The 12,099-nt window shown below is 45.7% G+C and overlaps 1 protein-coding gene across 2 annotated transcripts in view; it reads right to left on the bottom strand.

The window, feature by feature from the left end:
* Window positions 1-1,391: 1,391 nt before the first annotated feature.
* The window catches only part of NUDT5 (nudix hydrolase 5), a 28,730-nt gene continuing 18,022 nt past the window's right edge, over window positions 1,392-12,099 (bottom strand). For both annotated transcript variants that reach the window (XM_003428869.3, XM_007656944.3), the window contains exons 4-10: window positions 9,189-9,241; window positions 8,292-8,399; window positions 7,786-7,881; window positions 6,925-7,026; window positions 4,523-4,531; window positions 4,333-4,386; window positions 1,392-1,662 (exon numbers count right to left, since the gene is read on the bottom strand). In XM_003428869.3, coding sequence (XP_003428917.1) covers window positions 1,553-1,662; window positions 4,333-4,386; window positions 4,523-4,531; window positions 6,925-7,026; window positions 7,786-7,881; window positions 8,292-8,399; window positions 9,189-9,241 — 532 coding nt within the window. In that variant the 3' untranslated portion in view covers window positions 1,392-1,552. The remainder of the gene's footprint in view (window positions 1,663-4,332; window positions 4,387-4,522; window positions 4,532-6,924; window positions 7,027-7,785; window positions 7,882-8,291; window positions 8,400-9,188; window positions 9,242-12,099) is intronic.

Here is a 12,099-nt window from a genome sequence, read left to right as displayed (position 1 = left end):
GATCAAGATATTCTGGAGCTGCTTCTTTCCATGTTGGTTTGTTGCCTATTCTTACCTGATCAGACAAGTGTATTTATTGAGTGTTTACTGTATGCAGGACACTGTATTAAGTGCTTGGGAGAGTACAACACAATTTAACATACACATTCCCTGCCCACAATGACCTTAGAGTCTACAAGGGGAGACAGGATCTAAATAAGTTATGGATATGTGCATATTAGTTTTGGAGGGTGAGGTGGGGATAAAGGGAGCAAATCAAAGGGAATGGGAAAAGAGGAAATGAGAGTTTATTCAGGGAAGGCCTCCTAGAAGAAATATGGCCTCAGTGAGGCTTTGTGGGTCAGGGGGCAGGAAAAGTAATTGTAAGGCATGAAAAGGGAAGGCATTCTAGGCCAGACGCAGGATGTGGGAGAGAAATCAGCAGTGAGACGGTTGGCATTAGAGGAGTGAAGTGTGCAGGCTGGGTTGTAGTACTGAGATGAGGTAGGAGGGGTAAGGTGATTGAGTGCTTTAAAGCTGAGGGTAAGGAGTTTCTATTTGATGCAGAGTGGATGGGCAACCACTGGAGGTTGTTGAGGACTTGGACTGGATGTTTTTGTAGGAAGTGATCTGGGCAGCAGAGTGAACTATGGACTGGAGTAGGGAAGACATAAGAGACCGGGAGGGAGGTCGCAAGGAGGCTGATACAATAATCATGGCAGGATAGGATAAGTGCTTGGGTTAACGTGGTAGCAGTTTGGATGGAGAGGAAAGGGCAGATCTTAGCCATGTCGTGAAGGGTAAACCGACAGGACAAAGTGCTAGAGTGAATATGTGGGTTGAGTGTAAGAAACTGATATTGCCTAAATATCTTCTGAATAATGGGATAATGTTGGGTTTTATTCAACACTTGCCGCAGCTTGGGTTAATGAACTGATGCTGCTTTTACTAAGTTGTGCTGTAATGTGGCATTAGGGACAGTTGGGTTGACGAGAAGACTAAGTTGATTTTGGGTCTTAAAGAGGAGTATACATCCACACAACCCATCTTATTTAAAGCCACTTTACGTCAACCAGCTTCATAATCCCCTCACCTCAGGAGACAAGTTTAAAGAGTTAGGCACCAGCCTAGAAATCTCTTAAAAGGGGGCAGGATTCCCCTTCTAGCCCCATCTCAGGAAGTAGTAAAGGTATGGTTCTGCTGGAAGGTCAGCCTAGGCAGGTGCTCAGAATATTTCCTCACGAGCAGGCTTGAATGAATCATCTGCTAAACTACTGGAGGGCAGGGATCTTTATTTTATTTTTCCCCAAGTGCTTGTACAGTGCTCTGCCCTTAAGTGGGATGGCAAGAACCCTACTTAGTTGTACAGCCCACATCCCAGCAAAGAAAGCTTTCACACAGTCTTCAGCTAATTGTGATTCCCATAACAGCATGTGCATTCTAATTGCCTTTATTTTATGAAAAAGCTCATTCAAAAATCTACATTAACTATTGGAATACAAAGTTGTCTTTTTGGTCTACTTTACAAAAAAAAAAACCAAAAAAAAAAATACAGCTGGGGTCCTAGGCAGCTTCAGAATTTCAGGAATGGCACTTCGAAGGGCTTTGTGTTGGCATGTTTCAGGGCCAGGGCATAGGAATAGACTCTGGCATCCACTTTGAGGTGCTCATCGGCCACCAGGGCTACAAGAGGCAAAGACAGCTGGTGTTAGTTGGAGAGAAAACCACCCACCCCCAGTTCCGCCGGCAGCGGGTGCCTTGTTAACAAGGCAGCAGCTGGTTGGCTGCCTGGTGGAGGAGGCCATCCTCCAAAAGACTTGGGCTAAGAATAAAGTAAGCTTCACTGCATTTCAAACCTTAAGAAAGCTAAAAGTATGCTACAGCTGAGTTTCCTTATCAGACTAAATCGACTGCCTTCACCGAAAACAGCTCTACCAAATTCTCATATCCTGGAGGGTTTGGCTACAAATGCATTTTTAGAGAAGTATTTAGAGTAGTTACAGATGTATCAGAAGGGAAGTCAGGATATTTATCATTTGCTTCCCCCTCACCTACCTCTCCCCCAACCTGATTGTGTGTAAAGGTGCTTGGATCACTATTTAGCTTCACAGGAGAACTGCCCAGATGGCAGCTGCAGTTTGAGACTTCTGGCATCTTTCTCCTTCCTCTTCCTCCTCCATTGTTTATTTAAAAACAGGCTGACTGGCTTTGGTTTAAGACTAGGAAAGTTAGCTTTCCTTCTTAGTCAGATGTAACCTTGGAAAAGCCTGGTTCAGCTCTCAGGATGTCCTTTTCTGGACAGATTATTATTGCATTTGTTAACCACTCTCTATGTATCGAGAACTGTGCTAAGCAACGGGATTAAAAAAATTAATCAGGTTGGACACAGTCCCCGTCTTGGCACTCACAGTCTAAGTACAAGAGAGTAGTACTGAATTCCCCTTTTACAGTTGAGGAAACTGAACTCCAGAGAAGTTGACTTGCCCAGGGTTTCACAGCAGGCAGTCAACAGAGCCGGCATTAGAAGCCAGGTCCTCTGACTCCCAGGCCTGTGCTCTTTCCACTAGGCCATCCTGCTTCCTATGCAGCAGTACTATGCCCAGAAAGACAGCAAGTAAAAAGCAATATTGAACAGATTCACTTGAATGTCTTCCCTCTGTGTGGCAGGGATCCTGTGAGGAAAACTAAGTGCTTATGGAAGGGCAGTAGTTTATAAAAATGCTGTAGTTGGTGGAATGCTTTGTCTAAGGTGCCTAAGCTTTGTCCAACTACCCCAGCACCTTTATCTGAAATATTTACTCCCCTCAGAGAGGGCGAAATACTGCCTCTAAGTGATGGAAGGGCATTCATTTAAACAAGTCGGCTGGGCCCATCTACACCTTCAGATCATAGTCCCTCAGCCAGCAGGAAGAGGTAGGGAAGAGAAGTGAGTTGTCAGAAATATGATTTACTGGTTTGAACAAAGGACACAGTATCTCTAGATTCAAGTCCTAATCCAGTTTGCGAATTGGGTCCACCAATCCACAGCTGAAAGACTAGCCTGGAATTAAAAAGCAAGTTATCTTCATAAAAAGGAAAGATCCAATCCAAGTCTGGAATTGTCCTATTTCAGGTTATTGGTACTTACTCCCTCAGGATACTGTTGGGGCCTCCTTGTTAAACTGTTTCAGCCCTAACTGACTAGAATCTTGGAGCCTCTATTACTGTTTTAACTGCAAGCAAGTTTCTGCAGAGATGTACTTGGGTTAAGATAATATCTCCCAAGTAGTCTGAAAGACACTTGGGATTTTTCCATTCACGGCCATCCCAGAAAGAAAAGGACCCGCCACTACATGACCGATGCCATATACCCTTGAAAAGGAAAACTGCTCTCTGAACTTCATTGCACTTGACAGCGTAAGCTACTGCTACAACTTTAAGGTAAGAACTGAAAGAATTACTTCCAAGCACCTTTCCTCTGCTGACTTTATGTCTATAAAGTGCAAGGTTTAGAGTCACGAACTCCAGTCCCAGATTGTTCACTCCTTGAAAATGCTCATTCTCTATAAACAATCTAAAGACATTGATGGTCAATTGGCCTTTTACAGGAAGTCACATTTTCCTCTTGCTGTTTCTGCCTACCCACAACTTGGTGCTTTCAAGCATTAAGCCCAACTGACATCAGGGTCTTAATGAGGGCTTAAAATCCCAAAAGGAGAAAAAAAAAAGGTCAAGGCAGGCATGTGACGGAAGACATTTCCTTCCTCTTCAAGCCACGCTGCTCAAAAGAATGAGTGGGTGAGAAGCCTTTAACAGCAAGGCGCCCTGAGCGATTCACTTTAGTGAATGACCACCTAACTGGACATTTCCGCCTTTCCAGTCGACTTTGGCAATGTGTGCACGTGACCAACATAGTGCAGCAGGAGGGCTGAGCCACTCTACCCATAGGGCAGCTGGGAGAACAGGATTGTTAAAGAATATGGGATCATTTGTGCTGCCCATGCAGTCTGCAGTTCTCTTCTGCTGAGGGCTCAGTGACTTCCTTGACTATTACCCCTGATGGGAAGAGTGGCCACATAGTCCTTTGGACACGTGGAAGTCCAAGTCCAGGGCAGAGGAGAGAAGACAGGAAGACAGAGAGAGGTCCTCTCCACTTCCTGTTTGGTAAGATGCGCTGCTTTTGCCCAAACAGTAAGCCTTGAGAGGCAGAGGGATTTTCAGTTTCTATGGCACAATCTTCATTAATATGCAGCTAAAGAGCTTATGGAAGGAGAGGGTTGAAGAAAGCATTTTAAAAATAACAACAGAGCAGATAATAACCTCAATGTAGCCTAGGAAGGGCAAATGTAGGCAGAAGTAGAAGGAGGCACTTACCATCAATTCTCTTCAATAGGTCATTCTTTGGTAAAGAAACCACTTCCAAAAATTCTAAAGAAATAAAAATAAATTGAACGAGAGCATCGGTGGACTACGGCATTCCAAACCACCCACATATAGGATCTGCAGTAGCTCAGTCATTCTTAGCTACGCAGCCAGCCTCAGGGAAGTTAAGTGATCAACATACCTCCAACCCCTGAAATGAAAGAGAAAGAAGATTTCAGTAAAGGTCATCTTGCCAAGTGGCTAAGCAAATAAAATCATCTGCCCAAACCCAAGTCTTGTACAGGGGCCTAAGATAGTAAAGCCCATCTATCCAAACTGGGCTTGTCAATAGAAGGTGCTCAGAGGGTCTTTTGAGAGGCATGATCATCTTTCTCAAAAGAGAACTGGAATAGTAGCTTTAATGTTAAAAATGGCTAAAAGCAAATACAGGTCTTTAAAACTGAAAAATTAGTACACTAATACCAGTTTTGCACGAGTTTATTCCCCTTTTCCCCCTCTTTTTAGGAGATAATGGGAATTAAACATAATTGTCAAGAGGTTTAAACAGTCTTTGAATCAAGATTAATGTGTGATTAGGGGGAAAAAAAAGTTCTCCCCCCCCCCCCATCCTGTTCCCTCTGGGAATGGAGGCCTGACTGCTCCTTCTATTCTACTTTCACAACATCTCTACAATCTGCCCTTTCTTCTCCATCCAAACTCCTATTATACCGACCCAAACATTTATCATAACCCACCTTGAGGACTTCATCAGCTTCCTAGCTAATTTCCCTGCCTCCTATTCCCTCCCGACTCCAGTCCACACTTAACTCTGCAGCCCAGATCATTTAAAAAACAACAACAACAAAAAACCATTCAGCCCCCATCTCCCCACTCCTCAAGAACCTTAGTACAGTACCTGGAACAAAGTAAGTGCTTAACAAATACCACTAAAAAACCAAGATACACAAAATAAAAACCCTCCAGTGGTTACCTATCCACCTCCGCATCAAAACAGAAACTCCTTACCATAGGCTTTAAAGAAGTCAGTCAGCTCCCCCCACCACAACTTACCTCACTGATTTCCTATTACAGCCCAGCCCACACACTTTGCTCCTCTAACACCCATCTATCTACTCACCTGTACCTTGATCTCATCTATCTTGCCACTGTCCTCTTTCTGGCCTGGAACTCCCTCCTCATTCATATGGCAGACTACCATCTCCCCACTTTCAAAGCCTTACTGAAATCATATCTGCTCCGAGAGGCCCGTCCTGACTAAGCCCTTTCTTCCCCTACTCCCTATTTCTTCTGTGTCTATGCATGTAGATCTGTGCCCTCTTAAGCACTTGATATTCTCTAATTTATATTAGATGCCTGCTTTCTCCTCTCAACTGCAAGTTCCTCAAGAGCAGAAAACAAGTCTACCAAATCTCTTGTCCCCCAAGAATCATGGCCTAGTGGAAAGAGCTTGGGCTTGGGAGTCAGAGGACCTGTGTTCTAATCCCGGCCCTGCCAATTATCTGCCATGTAACTGTGGACAAGTCATTTAACTTCTCTGTGTCTCAGCTCTGTGTCTCAGTTACCTCGTCTGTAAAATGGGGATTAAGACTGTGATCCCCAAGTGAGATACGGATTGTGTCCAACCTGATTAGCTCATTTCTACCCCAGCGCTTAACACTTTGCCTGGTACACAGTAAGTGCTTAACAAATACTATTTTTTTAAAACAGGCACTTAGAATAGTATTCTGCAAACAGTAAGCTCTCAATAAATGATTAATTGTAAAGGGCCAAGGGCTTTTCTAAACTCAGGAGTAGATACAATATACACAAAGCAGACACAGTCCCTGTCCCACATAGGGCTCACAGTCTAAGAGGGAGGGAGCAGGTACTTAATCCCCACTTTACAGATGAGGAAACTGAGGACCAGGGAAATTAAGTGACTTGACCTAGGGTTCACAGCAGGTAGTGGCAGAGCCAGGTGAGAATCTTAGTCTCCTGACTCCCAGGCCCATGTTCTTAAATCAGCTACAGAAAGATATTTTCAGAACTTCTCATTTATTCTACCCCGGAAATCAAGGATTTTTAGATTGCCAGGAATAGAAACGTCAGCATCGTAATGCACTGAAGTCACTGGACTGCCATTATTATAAAGCATTCAGAATCCAGGATTAGCCAGGTAAGCATCGGGAGAGTTTCCAAGTGTTTATGGCTGCCAAATTTGCCAAGATGTATAATAATACAAAATAGTGATTATGGTATTTGTTAAGTGCTTCCTATGTATCAGGCATTGTACTAAGTGCTGGGCACTATACTAAGCCCTGGATAGTTACTAGTCCCTGAAAGTTAAGTTTTATCACTAAATTCAGGCCCCACTTTGCACTGGAAAGTGAGAAACGGTAGTCACAGAAGTAGACCAAAGTAGGAGTCATGATGGAAAACAGTCAGTGAAACCAAGTGAAACGTTCCACGATATTATTGCTGCTTGTAAGGAATAAGAAAGTAATCCAATGAAACCCGGAGTCAAATTTGAGTATTCTTCTTCTGCTGTGCCTCATTTTGATTTTTCTTCTTTAAAGTCATGTTCGAATCCCCTCCAGCACTCACCGGGCTTTGGTTTGGGCCTCACATTTTCCGCATCATCGCCATTGATCGTCACAGTCACTATGTGAGTGGTGCAGTTCGATAAACCTGGATCCAGGCAGACAGCTAAGGCGAGAAGCAGTGGATTACCAATAAGAACAGAGATGCTGCTCCATTCCTCAAACGCAAACCGCCTCTCCCTCCCCTCTTTAAAAGAAACAACAATGAAAAAAGTCCAAGACTGTGCAGTTGGACCCTTCACCAGAGAACAGCAATAGGGAATAGTCCCCTGTCCCCCAGGACACCCTACCTGGAAACCCTCAGGAAACACTGTCTGACTCTGTTGTGCCGTACTCTCCCAAGCACTTAGTACAGTGCTTTGCACAGAGTAAGTGCTCAATAAATGCCACTGACTGACAGATGGATCATTTACTCAGGCTGAACAAAACATACGTTAGGCAGCTAGAGGACAGTTGTGTATTTTAAACTGCATGCAATCTCCCCTCTCACCCCCGGAGACTAAAACATGTAATTTCACATCCTTTCAAGACCGAAGTATGGGCTTGTGATCAGCAGGGTTTGGTGGCATAGAATCACTTGTGTCAGGAAGCTGAAAAATTCTGTCCATTCTGGAAGGAACTTGCTTGAAAGTCAAAATCTCTTCCCTGCTTCTCTCTGGTTTACCTGTTGCCCAGTTATGCCCTTTACTGGAGGAGTTGAGCCTAATTCACCTACTGATGAATTATACTGAGGTTTCACGTCAAAGGAATCTGCTCCTTTGAAATATCCAACAGCTTTTTATAAAGGAAGAAAAAGCAGTATGGAGAACCCACTAAATCGATGCTGATGGGAAGAGTGCTTCGAGGCCAACAGCCTAATACCCACCTGGAGAACATTCAGCAATGTCACCTTTGTATCCGGTTTCTTCTTCCAGCTCTCTCAGGGCAGCAGTTTCTGGGCTCTCGTTGTCATCTATGAGACCTGTCACCAAATGTTTCATATTCACTCATTTTGAGCGCTTACTGTGTGTGGAACACTGTACCCAAGCACTTATATGAACGACCACCCAAAAGACATCACACTTCTTGAACTGCTGGACCTCACAGTGCAGTTGAGAGTAGGGTGGCTCAATACAGCCCGAATCACCCCTCCCTGCCCGTTCTGTGCCACGCCATGCCTCGTTCCCAGTCTGGATCAGGAGCCGGCAGTTGGGTAGGTGGGCAGTGAATCCGACAGCACTTTGCAGAACAAAATGCCCTCAGGTGGCTTGGAAATGGCTACAGCCGTAGACCGCTCTTCCTGCCCACCTCCACCCCCGCCACATCAAAGTCTTGCACAGAGAATGCCCAGGGTGCCCACTTACGCCTCACTCCTCACAGTCTGTGTCTTACCTGCTGGAAACTCCAAGCAATAAGTTCCCATTGGTGGCCGGAACTGCTTCACCAGAACAATGCACTCATAATGGAGGGTTCTTTGTAACACTGGGATGATCGCCACACCTATCCCCAGGACACACGACAGAGAAGAGCCCTTGTGAGACTGTGGCACTCAAATGGCTTGAACCAGCTACTAAGGTTCAGCAGCCCAAGCCCGAGAGACCACACCAGCCCTCCAGGAAGTTAGAAGCTTTTCTATCCCTCTAGCCATCTTCTAAAAACACCATACTACATCCGCTTCTCCCTCATAATGCCTCTTTTATAGAAGTTAACCTGACTTTTACTGGCAGGTAAATTTCTTTCAGATGAGCATTGTTTTCACGTGTGCTCTAGGCTCTTGACTATCAAAAACAATCCAACTTGGAAGTGTCTCGTCTTTCCAAGTCTACATTTGTGACACCCCATGAGGGAAAGGAAGAAAGTCAACATCACTGTAGCCCAAGGCATGGTCATTAAACATTAATTTTCATTAAATAAGGTATCTAATCTAGTGGCTGTATCAGTGCTTCCTTGGGAGAGAAGAAGAGCCAGAAAGAAGCTTTCGCTCATTTCCTGCCATCTGGATTGATGACTCAGAGCACTCTGGGACATGTACGGCATTACATATGGGCATTAAACTGTTAAACTTGCCTACAAATGCTAGGAATTTTTCCAAAACAGTTCTAACTCAAGAAAGGAGCCAGAGCTACTTAAAGAGAAACAGAACTGTTCCAAATGACACAGTATGGCCACGACTTGCTTATCGAAAGCTTAGAGCTCTAAAGCACCGGAATGAGAATCAGCCAGGGCTTTCCAGACTGGCTTTCGGTCAGATCCCATGAAAGCAGTTACGTGAAAAATGCACAATCGTACCGTCGGCAGAAAGTCCTTCCTTCCTCGTTGTACGTTTCACTGTTTCCCAAGTTCTGGGAGGGGAAGGGTAGATGGAGAAAGAGAGTGAAACCATCAATTTTAAACACACCAACAAATACATTTGGACTCTGGCGCATGACCTAACGATTTGCAGCCACAAAACATGCAAGTTTGGGACAACGACTCTAGAAGACAGCAACACACCAAACACGGCATTACCCAGGCGTTGATTTTTGACAATAACTACCGGAAGCTTCCGGCCACCGCACGTTGCTTAGTCGCTACTCGGGCAGCAAACATGCCGGCTACCAGATTGGAGATTTCAGGTCATTCCTGGTGTCTTGGTTCCTAAGGGGCCTTTGACCAGGCTCCAAGGCTGTGGGTGAGTCTGGATGCTGATTTCACACAGGCAAGCACTGCCGGCTAAAGGGTGATTGCAGCTTTGGGTTAGGAGCAAAGGGAGGTGCTTGGGACCGAGGCCCAGTAAAGGCCCAAAGCCCAGGACATCTTCGGAAATAGGTCAAGGAAGCCATTGAGTGTTGCAGCAAGTAGATGCCTTCTCTTTCCCTAGTCGGTTCCGCCCTCCCAGCCCCTCCCCAGTCTTTGCCAGTTCCACCCCACAGCTAAAAACTTAGGAAGTGCCTTCTGCCTTCCTCCCCCGCTCTTCCTTCACATTAAAAGGGGATGGTTTAACTCTCTCAGTACGTCCCCGAGCTTCAGTCGAGCAGCAGCCCCCTGGATCACCGAGCCCGTGCAGATACTACGACTGTGCCTCTGTGACAGGGTCCTGATCTAGAGGATGAAAGCGGGGAACAGAGTGAGGGGACTCAGGATCGATTTCCGACTTCTGTCTCGGCCAAGCTACTTACTCTCGCTGTAGCTTTATCTTCCCTATTTGCCTGCAATGTCAGAAGCGTTAAATATGGAACAGCTAGGTCATCAACAGGAGTAGAACAGAAAGCAGCGTGGCCTACTGGACAGAGTAAGGGCCTGGGAGTCAGAGGACCTGGGTACAAATCCCGGCTTCGCCACTTGTCTGCTGTGTGACCCTGGGCTAACTTCCCTGAGCCTCAGTTACCTTACCTGTTAAATGGGGATTAAGACAGAGGCCCACATGGATAGGAACTGTTAACTGTATTTATTGAGCACTTGCGCACAGAGCACTGTACTGAGTGCTTCGGAGAATACAACAGAGTTGGTAGACACAGTCCCTACCCACAGTGCACTGACCGTCTAGAGGGGGAGACAGACACTAACAGAAATAAGTTACAGACATAAGAAATCCCAGATATGTGATTAGACTGTGTCAATCTGAATGGTTATATGCACCCCAGCACTTAGTACAGTGCCTGGCACCGAGTAAGCGCTTTTCCCAAGGACTTAGTATAGTGCTCCGCACGTGGTAAGCACTCGATAAATACGACTGATTAAACACCCGCTATCTGTTATACTGACTGCCGAGTGAAGGTCAGGCAGAAAGAGCCTGGATGTGGCAGCGGCCTCAGAGTCTTAACAGCAGAGATAAGGTTGCAGTTGCCAGGGAGAGTGGGGCAGACCACTGCTTAGGGTCAGTAGCGATCACACCCATGACCCTGTGCTGCAGAGAAAACAGCCCAACGGGATAAGGCCATAGGACCCTCCTGCTTTCTCCTTATGTGACTATCACCAGGCCCCTCACCCCCTTTTATTTTTAGATTGTGAGCATCCCCATAAGGGACGGGGACTGTGCTTAATTCCCAACTGCGTATTCTTTCCCAGATCTCAGTACTGTGCTCTGCAATAAGCACTTAATAAAACACTCCATCCTAGAAGAGTGCTCAGCGCTTAGAACACTGCTAAGTGTTTAGACTAGTGCTTGGCACATAGTAAACGCTTAACAAATACCATCAGTTTACTGGTGCTTCTCACCTTTGACACTGCTGGAGGTCAGCTATTTTTTTAAAAAAATGGTAATTGTTCAGTGCTTACTGTGTGTGTCAAACACTGTTTTAAGTGCTGGGATAGGTACGAGTTAAATTAGGTCGGACACGGTCTGTGTCCCTCATGGGGCTCACAGTCTAAGTAGGAGGGAGAAGAGGTATTGAGTCGCCACTTTTCAGTAGAGGAAACCGAGGCACAGAGAAATTAAGTGATTGTCCAAGGTCACACAGCAAGCAACTGTCTGAGTGGGAATTAGAACTTGGGTCCTCTGACTCCCAGGCCCGTGTTCTTTCTACCCGGCCATGCTGCTTCTCTAGTCATACTAACGAGAGGCCCGGGAAGCATATTAATTGCCCATCTAATGAGTGCCCTATACCAAGTATTTGGGAAGAACAGAATAAAGAAGGGACACATTCTCTGCCCACGAGGAGCTCCCACTCTAATGGGGGAAACACAGGTTTGCAGGAACAGTCAAGATGTAAATAAAATGAATATGATATGAATAAAAGTATATACAGGAGTGCTGTACCAAGGGTATAAGCTCAAAAACGTCACTGATGGCAACATTAAAAAAAACGGCTGTAAGGAGAGAAAGTTTGATTATTCAAGTGGAAGAAAAACGGGGAAGGGTGGCTGTGGAGACAGAAGAGGGGAATGGAAAGCAGCCATGGGTCCAAGGGTGCCCAGAGGGTGGTATGGGATAGGAAAAGGCCAGAGGGAAGACAGGGCTGAGTATAATCGGTCCCGGCCCATCCCTGCCCGGAGATTCAAGAGCAGACTGTGTAGTAAGTAAGGCCCAGCCCGTCGGCATATCTGTGTGGCATCCATCTCTCCTCCTCTCAAGCACTGCAAGTAGACCGGTGACCGTTAGACAAGCCCTCTGCTCTGGGAAAGTTCACAACAGTGCCACATCGCTGTTAGTAACACAGAGTCAACAATCGCCCAAGCCTCGCCCGCAGGTCAAGGGGAAGGGATGCAATGGAGGAGAAAA

The sequence above is a fragment of the Ornithorhynchus anatinus genome, chromosome 13, assembly GCF_004115215.2.
Source record: "Ornithorhynchus anatinus isolate Pmale09 chromosome 13, mOrnAna1.pri.v4, whole genome shotgun sequence".
In the NCBI taxonomy this organism is placed as follows: domain Eukaryota; kingdom Metazoa; phylum Chordata; class Mammalia; order Monotremata; family Ornithorhynchidae; genus Ornithorhynchus; species Ornithorhynchus anatinus.
Note: the sequence above shows the minus strand (reverse complement) of the source record. Positions and strands in the feature narration are given on the sequence as shown.